This window comes from Microcaecilia unicolor, chromosome 2 (assembly GCF_901765095.1).
Source record: "Microcaecilia unicolor chromosome 2, aMicUni1.1, whole genome shotgun sequence".
Lineage (NCBI taxonomy): Eukaryota > Metazoa > Chordata > Amphibia > Gymnophiona > Siphonopidae > Microcaecilia > Microcaecilia unicolor.
The window spans coordinates 109,101,508-109,117,700 of NC_044032.1; the positions used below are offsets into that span (position 1 = coordinate 109,101,508).

At 41.8% G+C, this 16,193-nt stretch overlaps 1 protein-coding gene across 4 annotated transcripts in view; it reads left to right on the forward strand.

The window, feature by feature from the left end:
* Positions 1–16,193, forward strand: part of NLN (neurolysin) — a 173,018-nt gene that overhangs the window by 88,006 nt on the left and 68,819 nt on the right. For all 4 annotated transcript variants that reach the window (XM_030193203.1, XM_030193201.1, XM_030193204.1 and 1 more), the window contains 2 exons: positions 3,633–3,768; positions 13,395–13,761. In XM_030193203.1, the coding sequence (XP_030049063.1) occupies positions 3,633–3,768; positions 13,395–13,761 (503 nt within the window). The remainder of the gene's footprint in view (positions 1–3,632; positions 3,769–13,394; positions 13,762–16,193) is intronic.

Consider the following 16,193-nt stretch of genomic DNA (forward strand, 5'->3'; position numbering starts at 1 on the left):
CAAATCTGCCTTTTTAAGTTTTGTATCCGCCATCTTTCGAATCGCGGGGCTTTCGTCTCTCTCTCTCGTAGCTTCCACCTTGTTTTGTGGATCGTTTGCTCTTTATATTAGCTCGTTTTCGGGCTGGAAGACGGGAGCTCCGCAATCAGACCGCCATTGCAGAGCGTGACGTCACCGGAAGTCAACATCATTTATATTTAATTTGAGGTAAATTATTTTACTTACCAATTTTTTGTCACATGTTTACATGATACCCCTAAAATTTATGTAAGAAACGATTATTTTTGAGTGCATTTGGTAGGGTCATTTCACTAATATAAAAGTGTCACTTTTTTGATTTAATGATTTTATAATTTTAGAACAGTAATTCAGAGTATCATACCACATTTTGATTACTATAATTCACTATATTTAGGGTTGCAGTTATGTTTAATATCTTTGCAGGTAAGCTCAAAATGCAGTAGCTTGAATATTATCAGGGTTTATGAGATTCAATCATATTTCTCCTGACTTGATAAAGTTGCATCGGCTGCCAATTTCATGGCACATTCAGTTTAAAGTATTACTTCAATTCACAAAACATGAAATAATGGTGCTCGTTTTTTCTCCAAATCTACCATCACTCTCAATCTCTAAGATCAGCAGAGAAACTTCTGTTAGATGTTTCTTCATGTCAGCAGACAGACTGGATGAATATTCTTTCTCAGTATTTTGTGTTGCTGGCCCGATGCTCTGTGACTTCACTTTCACTTTGTCCATATTAATAATTTTATCAACTTCTGGAAGCACCTTAAAACCTCTCTATTTAGCAAAGCTTTTCAGTGACTCCTACAGTATTAACTGTCCCAGCCTTTGTTGATTGCTCTGTGAGTTAATCTTTTGTTTTATTTTAAGCTTGCATGTGTTCTGTTTTGTCATTCACCAAGATACTCAGCATATACCACAGTAGTCTCAAATTTCAGTTTTCAAACAGACTCATCATCACTTTGGACTTCTTTTACAAAGCCGCGCTAGCAATTCCTGTGCGGCAAATGAGAGGAAGCCCATAGGAATTGAATGGGCTTCCTCTCGTTTGCTACGCAGGAATTGCTAGCACAGCTTTGTAAAAGAAGCCCTTTATCACTTGTGAAACCACTTTATAAACAATTGCTGTGATCTTGAACTGGCAGCATCATGCATCAAGTGTTTAAATAATAATAGTGATAGGGGAGCTGTCTGAGGTGGTAAATTCAAAGTGAGCAATTAGATAACACTGCCATACATAACCACACTTGTCATCATCGGTCTTCCCCAATTGCAAAGTGCTTCAAAATTATTCAGTGTAACAAATTTCACGCATTTCTTTTCAGTCTTAAATGTTTTTCAATAATTGCACATAAGCTCATTTAAATACTTAGATTTGCTCATTCCACAATGCTTTGACCAGCCACCAACATGGCCTGTGTTTTGAATCCTTCCTCAGGGAATTGGTCTTCTGTGTAAAACAGAAAATACTGTGAGCATGATGCTTCAAATCAACATTGACATCTGTGAGAAAATGTATTTTGAAAATACCACATACTAATAGGGACAGAATACATTTTCTTCTAGTCAAACATGGCGGCAGCATCTTCTCCACCCCCATATATACTCGTACCACATGTTTCCTTACATCACTTGCAAACAGCTGCTTGGAAAACCCAGGCCAGATTTTGTCAGATCAAAGACCACCATTCAATTTCTAAATTGAGACCAAGGGGATTGCACTGACTTACTTTAGAAAATTCAGCATTCTTTGTAATTAAGCAAACGTTGAAAATTACCACCTTCTCACCATAACTATATGCAGTCAGTTATTCTCCATCTGATGTCTTCCCAAATGTGATTATGGTCAATCCAATGCTGGATCAATGGAGCTGTGATGACTTTCCTCAAAATACCAGATTTCTGTTCAGCTAAACTTAATCTAATTGGCCTGCATCATAAGATTAAGATCCACTAAAAATGTAATCAGGTGGTGTGGAAGCACAAAATTTAAAAAAAAATTAACCAGTCCACATATTAGAAAATGACTACCGTATTTTTCGGACTATAAGACGCACCGGACCATAAGACGCACCTAGGTTTTAGAGGAGGGAAATAGGAAAAAAATTTTTTTTCCTTTTTCCCTCCTCTAAAACCTAGGTGCTCCGGTGCGTCTTGTCCGAGTTCGGGATCGCCCTCCCCTACTCACGTCAGCGATGTTCTCTGGTGGTCTAGTGACGTCGGGGCAGGAAAGAGCCCCCTCTTTCCTGCCCAGCGCGCTGCTCTCCGTCCTCCTCCGTCCTCCTGTATGCTGCCTGACGGTCTCGGCGATATTCAAAATGGCCGCCGAGAGTCGGTCGGACCGCAGACATTAAAAGAAAATTTAGATCTGTGGCATCATAAGGTTTTTTGGCCAATGATGATGAGTAGACCATTGGGTCTGTTTAAGCTCCGTGAGATTGTTCTTGATCTTGGAGCTCATTGAGGACATTTTCCTTTAAATATAGTCATTTTCTAATATGTGGACTGGTTAATTTTTTTTCATAAGATTAAGACGCATCATAAGATTTAAAGACCCATTTAAATTGAGTTTTGTCATTGGCAATTTGTCAAACATTTTGTCTGTATTATGTTTTAATTATATTTTGTTTTATTCATATTATTGTGTTTAATTATTACGTACTTAGAGTGGCAGCGTGGTCTTCACACTTTTAAATAAAATTATTAAACAGCATTTTGTGCAACTGTATATGTATTTTACAACATCTGTTTCTACTTTGTAATGTTTTCTATTTTTTGTAGTTTTGGACTGGTTGTTTTCAACTGCATGAAGATACAAAGAAAGCACCAAGGGTCATTCAAGCATGACCATCCTGTGCTTGAACGGTCCTTGGTGCTTTTTTGTATTTTCATTGCATATGTACTTTGACCCTCTCATCTGCTGTTGCGTTGTTTTCAAGTCAATGTCAGATGAGATATTCTATGCTGTTATAAGATAAATAAACATACTTCAACTTATGTGTTTTACAAAGACTCCATTAGGCATATTTTTAAAGCACGCTGAGGCATATTTTCAAAGCACTTAGGCTTACAAAGTTCCATAGTAACCTATGGAACTTTGTAAGTCTAAGTGCTTTGAAAATGAGCCCCTTAGCCTTCCAAAGTTCCATAGGTTTCTATGGAACTTTGGAAGGCTAAGTGCTTTGAAAATGAGCCCCCATGTTTATTAAGCCTTTTTTAAAACAGGTTGGAAATTGTATAAACATCCCCACTTGGGTGTTTCATTGCTGACGTAGATGATCTGTGTATAATGGGGCTTCATGTATTCTTTGTATCATTACTTTTTTGATGGTAAGCAAATACACTGCTGACAGAAGCAGTGCACTGCAGCCCCTCTTTCAAAACATTAAAAATATATATTATTTATGGTATACCAAAAGAATAAATCATAAATATATATTTTTGAAGTCCCAGACCTGGTTGTTTGGAGTCCTTTTGTTTGAAGAAAAGGAGGACCAAGTTATAAAAAAAGAGGAATGTTTTAATTTTCTTTCAAGACTGAAAAATAGATATAGAAATCGGAAGGCACTGTTTGGTAATTTCTATCTGTTTTTCTTTCTCTTTCCCAGGAAAATACAAAAATTCTTGAGCGTTTGATTCCACTGAGGGCCAGATTAGCAGAGCTTCTTGGATACAGAACACATGCTGACTTTGTACTGGAATTGAACACAGCTAAGAATACTGCTAATGTTTCCGACTTCTTAGGTTTGTTCTCATTTGTTTGTTGGTGCTCAGTGTAACCATGTCCAACCCATAGAACTAGGACCAGCATGGAAGGAGAGGTCATTTGGAAAGGAGTCCTTTACCATCTTTGCAGCCCATTCAGAGTTTGACTGAGCAGACTCACCTAGGCCTAGTTTTGCACCGTTTGCATGAAGTAGGAGCTCTGATTCTTCTCTTGATTTCTCTATAAGTCTATGCATGCACCTGGAGTGAGTATGTATATAAAAACATAAGAATTGTCATACTGGGTCAGACTAAAGGTACATCTAGCCCGGTATCCTTCTTCCAAAAGCATCCAAACTATGTCACCAAGTACCTGGCAGAATCCCAAAAAAATAGCAAGAGTCCATGCTTGCAAAGGTAACCCAGAAGCCTAGCACTAAGTTTTAAAAGATCAGAGAATTTTACAGAATTAATTTGGCATTTAAAAAAGCTTGCTGTTAAGTAAAAATAAATAAATACATCCAAATAATTTCATAGGATTCATTCATGCCCTTTTTTTCATGCATTTGTGGCAGTAATTCATCTTGTAACTCAACTTGTGGGTACAGGGACACTCCAGTCAGCAGTGAAGACGAGAAAACTGAATTATGTGATTGCTACTGGAGTGGTGCCATCAGAGTCTGAAAGGATGGCATAAGTATTGCCATACTGGGACAGACCAAAGGTCCATCAAGCCCAGCATCCTGTTTCCAACAGTGGCCAATCCAGGTCACAAATACCTGACAAGATCCCAAAAAAGTACCAACCATTTTATACTGCTTATCCCAGAAATAAGCAGTAGATTTTCCCCAAGTCCATTTTAATAATGATCTATGGCCTTTTCCTTTAGGAAGCCGTCCAAACCTTTTTTTTAAGCCCCGCTAAGCTAACTGCCTTTACCACATTCTCTGGCAGCAGAGGCCATTTGATTCACATCTCAAGACCATGGAGGATTTCTCTTGAGACGTCCTGTGGAGGTTGCTATGGTGAAGGATGTATACTGAGGAGCTGTTGCCATGCCATTAATAGTTTCACAATTTCAGTTTTATTTTTCGTCTGGTCATGGTGTTTTTTTTCTCCTGACTTGTCCTTCTTGGAAAGGCAGGCTAGACTGCAGGCAGCAGCAGATAGGGTGGTGCCTTCTGCTTGCCAGGTTCCAGCAGAATAGTAGATGCTGGGTTTGGGAGAAGAAAGCTGATGTTGGCAGATGCAGGTGATGAGGGAAAGGGGCTGATGCTTGGGGAGTAAGAAGGAAGATGATACACGGTAGTGGGAAAATGATAAGAAGAAGGGAAGGGTAGAGAAGCTTGTATTAGGAGGAGGGCAGTAGGAGGGAGAGAGGTAGCATATATAGAGTGGAATCTATATATATAAGACTCACCCTTAACGTTCTGAAGACAGTGACGTCAGTGAAGCCAAGCCCTGACTTCCTTCAAAAAGGTTCGAAGGTTTGTGGTGGTGAAGCCACTAAAATCGCTCCAGGCCCCGCCCTCGAGGGCGGAGCAATGGCAGAACAACGAAGGGGTTGGCAGGGAGGGAGGGAGGCGGGGGGGGGTGGGAAATCGCTCCGGGCCCCGCCCTTGCGTCAAACGTCATGACGTTGAAGACGGAGCAATGCCAGAACAACGAAGGGGTTCGCAGGGCGGGGGGGGGTGTTGCCGACGAAAACCTTGATGGCAGAACAACGAAGGGATTCACAGGGAGGGAGGGGGGTTGCGAAATCGCTCCGGGCCCCTCCCTCGCGTCAAACGTCATGACGTTGAGGGCGGAGCAATGGCAGAACAACGAAGGGGTTGGGCGGGGGGGGGGTGTTGGCGACGAAAACCTTGCTAGTGCCCGTTTCATTTGCTCAGAAACGGGCCCCTTTTACTAGTTTTTTAATATTTTGTGTGACCTTTGGGAAATGTGCATCTTTCTGTTTTTGTGTTTTGCAGACTACAGAAGGAAATGAATTTCTGTTTCTCTTTCCAGTATTGTATTGCTTATTGAGTCTGCCTTTCTTGGGGGATTTCCATTTCAGATTTTGCCTGCATTTTCTGTGGTCCTTGGTTAGGTTAGGTGAAAATCTGTCCATGTATGACAGAGTTGAAGGATTCTGTTAATGTGTCGCATATTTTGTAGGAATGTAGTATAGCTGCAGGGTATAGCCAGACTTCGGCGGGAGGGAGGGCCAGAGCCCAAGGTGAGGGGGCACATTTTAGCCCCCGGCGCCGTGCACCCCCGCCTTTGGACCCCCCCCCCCCCCGGCGCTGCCGCCACCACTTTTGATCCTCCCCCCGGCGCCCCTCCCCTTTTGACCCCCCCTTCCCGGCGCCGTTGGGTACCTGTGCTGGTGGGGGTCCCCGATCCCCGCCAGCCAAAGTCCTCTTCAGCTGATCTCCGGCCGGCATGTTGCTGCAGCTGATGTGAAAGCCTAGGATTCTGTTTCTGTGTGAGTCGTCCTGCACATTGAACGTGCAGGACGTCAGTACGATTCACACAGAAACAGATTCCTAGGCTTTCACATCAGCTGCAGCAACGCGCCAGCCCGGAGACCGGCTAAAGAGAACTTTGGCTGGCGGCGAGAGGGGGTGGTCGAAAGGGTCGGCGGTGGAGCCAGGGCCAAATCTGGGGGGCCCAGGCCCCACGTAGCTACACCCCTGGTATAGCATACTAATATTTCTTGTATTCCACATATACCTCAAGAAGTTCAACATGGATCACAGTAAAGGAAAACAAAAAAACAATTGAAAAATTAAATCAGAGGTCGCAATAAGGAAAAGCTAAAAACAATTGTCCAAAAAATTACAATATAAATTGTAAGATAAACTTAATAGTGATTCAAAAATAGGCCTTATTAAATAAGAAAGTTTTAAATTGTTTCCTGAATATTTTGTAATTGGATATAGACCTGATCTGAATAGGAAGTTCTATCAACAGTTTAGCAGCTTGATATGCATAAGTCGAAGTAGTCAATCGCTTCGACTTATTAACTATAGAACTGGGAAAACTAAAATAGTGGGTATCATGCAAAGAATAATTGGTATTCTGAGAGAAGCAGAATAGATTCAATTCAAATCAATTCTTACATAAGTATTGCCATACTGGGACAGACTAAAGGTCCTTCAAGCCCAGCATCCTGTTTCCAACAGTGACCAATCCAGGTCACAAATACCTGGCAAGATCCCCCAAAAAGTACAAAACATTTTATGCTGCTTATCCCAGAAATAGTGGATTTTCCTCAAGTCCAGTTAAATAATGGTATACCGCTAATACCCCCTTTCCAGGGTTCAGTGCAGTTTACATATAAAAGGGTGCTAACCTATGCTGGACTTTAAACAGGAAACGATAAAATTTAAACAACTCTGCTTTCAGATCAAATATGATGAGACATGATCGATAACGGTTAAAGGGACGATTGAATTTAGAATAGTTCTTAGATTTTTCGAAATGACAGGACAAGCAACAAAATCAAATTACAATAGTCAATATGAGAAATGAAAGACTTTGGAAAAATTAGAGTGAGCATTAAATGATAATGTCATCAAAAAGAATCCTGAGGATTTTAATTTCTGAGGCAAGTTTAATGTGCAAGTCTGGCTTGTTCTAATGTACCTGTAGTAGATATATTGGTGCTGTAAGGCCTCGTTTAATAATTACAGTGCTGCCTTTTCATAGGTAGCATTGCTGAAGTTTGAGTCTTCATAGTAAGGGCTGTTATGGTGTAGTAAGTTTGCTATGTAGGTTGTGAGTGTCTTTTGCTGGGTTTTTTGTTGTTTTGCAATGTCTGGCAGTGACATCACAATGTGAATTTTTTTTGTGGGGGGAGTTGTAAAGGGGATAGCTCCTTGTTGGATAGGAGAGTGCATTTGGTTCATGTGGGCACCTAAAAACTTTTTGTGTGCAGGTCATGTTTATGCACATGTACAATTGATGTGCATCTTATCTTTTGAATCCACATATTTACAATGAATGTGTGAAAAAGCATGAGAGAAACGCACCAAGATCAAGGAAAATTTGCAGACAAACCAAACTTTATTTTTGGTTGTGCATATGGCTATTTTTGGGGAATATGGAGTGTGTGTTACAGGACTGGAGGTTGAGTTTTTGAGATTTCATTCCTGCATAAAAGAATTTGTTGAATAAAGCTATGAATTGTAATGGCAAATTTATTGGGTGCCGAAACTGACTGGGAGGGGTTATTCATAGGAAGGTCCTGAGGGACCTTTTTTGTAGTATCTTATACAGCCAATTTAGTGGGGTAGATATCCAACTGTATTATTGCTGTATTGCACCTTATTGGCCCCTTAATGCATGTTAAAAGGCACGTGCAAGTTTTAATACCATAATGCACAGTATATAAAATTAGACATGGGGAAGCCACTGCTTGCCCTGGGATTGGTTGCATGCAATGTTGCTACTAAATGGGTACTTGTGACCTGGATTGGCCACTGTTGGAAGCAGGGTACTGAGCTAGATGGGCCATTGATCTGACCCTTATGGCTATTCTACTGCGGGTAATACACTAATGAGATGGAAAATACACAAATACTGGTAAATTCGTGAATGAGGCTTGTGGTGAATACCGCAAGCCATGTTCTCTCAGGAAAAGTAACTCCAGCCAAAAGCTGAGGTTATTTTACCATCCAGGGTGTATTGAGCAGCAAAGCTGCGTCCCAGTGCTCTGGGTTATGTCCAAAAGGGGCTACCAAAAGGTACTGTGAGCTGTTCACCTACCCCACCATCACAATCACAATCACACCCTCCTGAAAACCCCCTCAAACTGATGACCCTCACCCAACAGTCTCCACCTAAATCCAGATTCCCCTTCTGAATACCCACTCACCCAGAAGTTCCCCCCTCCCCCACACAAGCTCAGTTCTCCCAGGCCTACCTTATCAGGTCCCTAGTGTCTAGTGGGGTTAGGTAAGTGCAGTTCCTAATCACTCCTGCCTTTGCTGGCGCTGGGTTCAAAATGGCAGTGGTGACCTCTAATTAGTAGTCTTGTGGTACTACCACTAGGGGCCAATTTGCCATATAAAGCCTCTCTTGTTTTATATGGCAACTTGACCCCTAGCAGTAAGACTGTGAGACTACCACTAGGGATTGATGGATCTGCCCAGGAGAATTGGGCTCTTTGTGGCCCCTTTCTCCAGGGATGAAAGAATAACACTGCTTGTGAGGTTGCTCACAAACAGAGTCAATAACATGTGGTCCTGAACTAACTCTTTGTGGCTCCCTCAATAAACTGATATGCATTAAAAACCAACTTTTACTGCACCTTGATAACTGCCCCCCCCCCCCTTTAAAGGCAGATGGAGAAGTGGACTGCAGTGTAGTAATGGTGGGCATGATGTGCGGAAATGTCACTTTTGCTTGTCCCATTTCATGCCTTGCATGCTTTCCTGTTGCCACTCCAAGTATTTCTTTCTTCAGACGTCACTCTGTGCTTCTATTTGGTAGTGACTCTATTTACCTATCACTGAAATGGTTTGTAATTTTTGCTTTGTTTGCAGAGGAACAGCTTCTGTCCATCTCTAGTCCTCTAGAATAGTTCCTCTCTCAAAAAACTAATTAAACTATTAGTGAAGTTGCTAGAACTATGAGTTTCCTTACTGTACTAGGATATATCCCATCTCACTTTCGATTAGCTAGTTTCATATGAGTCATGTCTTCTGTGAATGAAGTGATATCCTTCTTCTTATACGTGTACCTTTTGGATCCTTCGGCAATCCTGTCTTTGAACAAAAGTATTCAGTATTTCTGCTTTTTTATTGTCACCTTCCCCACATTCCTCTTTGATACCACTAACTCTAGCAATCCCAGCACTGTACTTCTTCCTTTCACTGACATTTCTTAACAAAAACAAAAAAAGAGGCTTTTCATTTTTTTAAAAATTGCATTAACCTTTTTTCCATTGTTGTTGCATTTATTGGCCTACCTTTACTGCTTCCCTCAGCTTTGCTACATTTTCTTCCCTATCCTCATACAAATGTTTGTTTATTGCCAGTATTTTAGTCACTTATGCATGTAAGTAGCCATGTATTAAATACCAATGAACAGAAAAGTACATGCTATGTTGGCACGTACTTTGTCAGTGGGCATGTGCATGAGCAGAACTGTCAGGTCGACAGCTTCAAACATCCTGTTAAATTTTCCATGGTAAAGGTAGGGGCTGCTTGTGTGCATTGCTCAGAAACCTTCTGTTGATCGCTTTGCATTCACATTTGTTTAGTAATTAGCTCATTATAATGACTTTGCTTACAATTTTCATTAGCTGCTACCATGACAGGAAAAGAGCTCGGAGAACCCTTTTGTGCATGTCTCGCTGTATTCCGTGCTAGCTAAACCAGCAAGAACCAGTGTTAAAACCACGTTTCTGGCTCATTAGGGCCTTGGAGATAAGAGAAGACTTGTTCTATAGCAACAAGAATTGTTGTCTTTTAACATAAGAAATAAACATGGCCATACTTGGACCGATTGAAAGTCCATCAAGTCCAGTATCTTTTTTCCAACAGTGGCCAATCTAGATCACAAGTACCTGGCAAGAACCCAAAAGAGTAAAACAGATTTTATGCTGCTTATCCTAAAAATGAACAGTGGATTTTCCCAAGCCCATCTTAAAAATAGCTTATGAACTTTTCTTTTCCAAATCTTTATTAAACCGTGCTAATCTAACTGCTTTTACCACATTCTCTGGCAATGAATTTCAGAGTTTAATTACACGTTGAGCAAAGAAATATTTTTTCTGATTTGTTTTAAATTTACTACTTAGTAGCTTGTGTGCCCCCTAGTCCTTATATTTTTGGAAAGAGTAAACAAGTGATTCACATCTACCTATTCCACTCCACTAAGTATTTTATAGACTTCTAGCCTATCTCTCCTCAGCTGTCTCTTCTCCATGATGAAGAATCCTAGCCGCTTTTGCCTTTTCTCATAGGGAAGTCGTCTTCCTTTATCATTTTCGTTGCCCTCCTCTGTACCCTTACTAATTCCGCTATATGATTTTTGAGATGTGATGACCAGAATTGCACAGTATCAAGATATGGTTTCACCATGAAATAATACAAAGGCATTATAATAATCTCATTTTTCTTTTCCATTCCTTTCCTAATAATTCTTGACATTCTAGTGGAGGAGTAGCCTAGTGGTTAGTACAGCGGACTTTGATCCTGGGGAACTGGGTTCGATTCCCACTGCAGCTCCTTGTGACTGTGGGCAAGTCACTTAACCCTCCATTGCCCCAGGTACAAAATAAGTACCTGTATATATGTAAACCACTTTGAATGTAGTTGCAAAATACCACAGAAAGGCGGTATATCAAGTCCCATTTCCCTATTTGCTTTCTTAGCCACCGTTGCACACTGAGCAGAGGGTTTCAATGTATCATAAAAAGCGACACCTAGATACTTTTCCTGGGCAGTGACCACCTCAAGTCCTTTACCACCCCACAACAGCCAGGTACACAGTTGAATCATTAGTTGTCACCCTGTCATTTATTAGAGACTTTGAAACACTATAACCAGGGCCGTGCCAACATGGTAAGCAAGGTAAGCATGGCAGGGGGGCGCCGCTGCACCATGCTCACCTCGCTCGCCCTCCCGCTCCCATTGTTCAACTTCCCGCCCTCTTCCCCCCCCCCCCCCCAACATCCCTTTTCTTTTTTTTTCCTTTTTAAATTTACCTCCGTGGCGGTTCCGGCAGCGCAGCGTCAGTGAAGGAGGCGGCGCTCCCGACGTCTCTAGCCTTCCCTTCGCTGTGTTCCGCCTTCTTCTGATGTCATTTCCTTGATGTCAGAAAAAGGCGGAACACAGCGAAGGGAAGGCTAGAGACGTCGGGAGCGCCGCCTCCTTCACTGACGCTGCACTGCCGGAACTGCCACAGAGGTAAATTTAAAAAAAAAGAAAAGGGATGTTGGGGGGAGAGAAGAGGGCGGGCAGTTGAACAATGGGAGTGAGAGGGCAGGGGAGAGACGAGAGCATGGATGCGAAGGGGGAGGGGAGAAGAGGGCGGGCCAGGCCAGGCCAACTGGGACATTGTGGGACATGGGAGAGAGAGGAGCATGGATGTGAGGGGGGGTAATGGAAGGGAGAGAGGGGAATTGCTGGATAGGGATTAATGGAGGGTGACAGAGGAGCATGGATGGGAGGGGCAGGGCTCAGGGAGAGAGGGGTATTGCTGGAAAAGGATGAATGGAGGGGGCAGGGGACAGAGGAGCATGGATGGGCATGGATTAGGGGGGCAGGGCTCAGGGAGAGAGGGGAATTGCTGGAAAGGGATGAATGGAGGGGGCAGGGGACAGAGGAGCATGGATGGGCATGGATTGGGAGGGCAGGGCTCAGGGAGAGAGGGGAATTGCTGGAAAAGGATGAATGGAGGGGCAGGGGACAGAGGAGCATGGATGGGCATGGATTGGGAGGGCAGGGCTCAGGGAGAGAGGGGAATTGCTGGAAAGGGATGAATGGAGGGGGCAGGGGACAGAGGAGCATGGATGGGCATGGATTGGGAGGGCAGGGCTCAGGGAGAGAGGGGAATTGCTGGAAAAGGATGAATGGAGGGGCAGGGGACAGATGGGCATGGATTGGGAGGGCAGGACTCTGGGAGAGAGGGGAATTGCTGGAAAAGGATGAATGGAGGGGCAGGGGACAGATGGGCATGGATTGGGAGGGCAGGGCTCAGGGAGAGAGGGGAATTGCTGGAAAAGGATGAATGGAGGGGGTAGGGGACAGAGGAGCATGGATGGGAGGGCAGGGCTCAGGGAGAGAGGAGAAATTGCTGGACATAGAGGGGAGGGAAGAGAGATGAAGGAGATGAAATGAGGGAAAAGGAAGAGAGGAGAAAAACTGCACATGGATGAAGAAAATAGGCAGAAGCTGAGGACCAGAAATGAAGAAGAAAGGAGGAAAGGAAAGAAATAAATGGAAAGGAAGCCCTAGAAACGGAGTTAAGAGGACAGATACCAGCAGAATCAGATACTGGGCCAGCATGATCAGAAAAAGAAAGTCACCAGACAACAAAGGTAGAAAAAAATCATTTTATTTTCATTTTAGTGTTTGGAATATGTCCACTTTGAGAATTTACATCTGCTATCTTATTTTGCAATGTATAGCAATTTGTTTCTAAGAATATTGCTGACAATTCCTGTCAGTGTGGCAAGTGGTGAGCGATCATTTTCACGGGGGGAGGGGGAGGGCCGCCGCCGCCAACTGATAGTCTGCAGGGGGGCGCCAGAGACCCTAGGCACGGCCCTGACTATAAAATCACTGTACCAGAAAAGAACTGGGATCACGACCTGAAGAGAATTATGGAGAATGAAGAGGTTGTGATCATCTGAGACTTTCCCATTCTAGCAAATAAGAAGCTGGATGCAAGAAAACTTGTAATGGAGAAAAACATGAGAATAGCATTGATTATAGAAGTGTGAATGCCATGTGATTCTGTGCATCCCGCAGAGAAAGAGGATCCTCAAGTTTCAAGCAATGTAGTCAGAAACCAAGAAAATGTGGCAGGAAGATAGTTGATTAAAAGCAATTTCTAAGCACACCTTGATGTTGCCTATATATATATTACATCTTTTGATTGATTACTGCTTTGAAATAATTATCAAGCTGTCAAGAACCACATTAACCCTGATATTCTGTTTGTAGATGACTTAAAAAAGAAATTGAAGCCTTTGGGTGAGAGTGAAAAGAAGCTGATTCTGGAGCTTAAGCTGAAGGAATGTGAAGAACGTGGTCTGGAATTAGATGATAGAATCAATGCTTGGGATCTCCATTATTACATGACTTGTATAGAAGAGCTTAAATACTCTGTAGATCAAGAGAAGATCAAGGAGTATTTCCCAGTGGAAGAAGTGACAGTGAACTTGTTAAACATTTATCAGGAGCTTCTGGGGCTGGTGTTTGAACAGGTGGACAGTGCTCATGTCTGGGACAAGAGTGTTAATCTCTACACTGTGAAAGATAGTTCAACTAGAGATGTGCTAGGGCAATTCTACTTGGACCTGTACCCAAGGTGATTATCATCATTCTAATCTACTGTTAAAAAAGTGAAATTGTTGATGGTTAAATAAAGTGGTAAAATAAATTAGGAGGCAAAAATCTGCGTAATTTGCTTACTAGCATTCTAATATCGTACAAGGGAACTGGGCTGTAGGCTTGGCAAAGTATGTTGTATTTTTTTAAGTATCTTTGGCTATTTTGATCTAATTTGAATGTGATATAAAATATAATTTGCTGGGAGGTTAACTGTTGGATTCAGATTGTACTTCATGTAATTTGGCATGTGTATTTTATTTAGCAAGGTGAGTTCATAAACCATAAATCATTTACAAGGATGACACAATTATTTAAAAAAATTACAGATATAGAATAGCTGTAAAAAGAAAAAAGGGTGAATTAAAATAAAAACCTAAAAATATATAAATCAAAGTTAAAATAAACTCATAATTAAAGTATGTAGATTAGCATCCTAAAGCTATAACCATCCATAAAATGGAGTAAAGCAAATAATAGATACACAGGACCCATGATACAGTATTTTAGTATTAGCCTCATAAGTGTCTAGGATTTCTAATGCTTTGAACAAACAAGAGGGAACTTTGATTGAGGAAATGGTGAGAGCCCCACTGATATCAAAAGCGTGAAGGTGTCAGCCCCACCCTCCACCCAAATATATGCCCACCTGTAAAATACACGCTGTGGAAGATATACATATATTTACAAAATAGCTTGCAGCCAGATTTTCAGCATTTATGTGTGTATGTGCTCACATACATGCAGATGTGATGGTATTCTGGCCATTATACACATATTTGCCATAAATGTTTTTTTATAGAATTACCCCCCAAATGACAATAAGAATCAAGTGATACAAACCTTATCAAAAGTATAAATTAAATTCTTCATTATCACTAATAAATCATATCTAACATAGCAGTAGCATACTATAAGATAACTAAATATATTCTAACAGACTAAGGGCCCATTTTACAATGACACACGAGCATTTTGAGCACATGCTAAAAAATAAGCATACGTTAAATGCCCATATATTCTTATGGGCTCTGTAGCGTTTAGCGTGTGCTAAAAATGCTAGCACTCCTTTGTAAAAGACCCTCTAAGGTAAGAATGCTGTAACAGAAGAGCTAAATTATTTCACTGTGGGTCACAAAACAGAGACATTGAACCATGACAGTAAGTTAAGTCATGGCTCATCAGAATTAATGGTCACAAAATCAACTGAATTTAGCTAGGAGAACTTACTATTCAACCTTAGCTTGTCCCAATTTACGAAAACTATTTGGTATATTACAAAGTAATTTGAAAGGCTCTACTGTTCCTAATTTAACTCAGCCTTCGGCTGATTCATTGTCTGAGTATTTTGCTTTTGAAGTAAACAATGTTTATTCTTTTTTTTCAGAACTCTATGGAGTATAGTTACTGTTATGCTGATTCATTAGTTGACCATACTGTGTTAGAAAATGTTCCAGCTCATAGGGTCTGGTCTAGATTTTAATCTGTTTCTCCATTAACTTTGAAACCTTTAGTAAACAGATCTGAATGTCCATTGGATAGTATTCCTTCCTATCTGTTAAGACATCCTTCTTCTGATGTGCTAAACTGGCTTTTTTCATTCATTCATTTATTCATTCTTGTATCCCACTATTTTCCAAAAACATGTTTCGGTTCAAAGTGGCTTACAGTTTACATTTAGGTGAAGTTACAGTTGTGTTTTTCAGTTAGAAAGTTAGGTGAAGTTTGAAAGTGGTGTAGATCATCTTTGGTTTATGTCTTTAGTTATAGAATTTTTTGAAAAGGTAGGTCTTCAGTACTTTTCTGAACTGTAGATAGTTTGCTATGCTTCTTGTGGCCTTGGGTATTGAGTTCCTTCCATCTCGTCTTCTGAATCTGTTGACACGGCTGTCTCTACCTACAATGAAATTCTCTCCACTCCCGACATCACAGTTGAAACCCAGGTCAAAGTTTCGGCCTGACTTTCAGACATCGCTGCCTGGATGTCCAACCGGCATCTGAAACTGAACATGGCAAAGACTGAGCTCCTTGTCTTTCCACCCAAACCCTCTTCTCCTCTTCCCCCACTTTCTGTCTCTGTTGACAACGCCCTCATCCTCCCCGTCTCTTCAGCCCGCAATCTCGGAGTCATTTTTGACTCCTCCCTCTCCTTCTCTGCCCATATCCAGCAAACAGCTAAGACCTGTCGCTTCTTCCTCTATAATATTAGCAAAATTCGCCCATTCCTCTCCGAACAGACCACCCGAACCCTCGTCCACTCGCTCGTTACCTCTTGTCTTGACTATTGCAACCTTCTCCTCGCTGGCCTCCCGCTTAGCCACCTATCCCCCCTTCAATCTGTCCAAAATTCCGCCGCATGTCTTATCTACCGCGCGAACCGATACTCTCATATCACCCCTCTCCTCAAGTCGC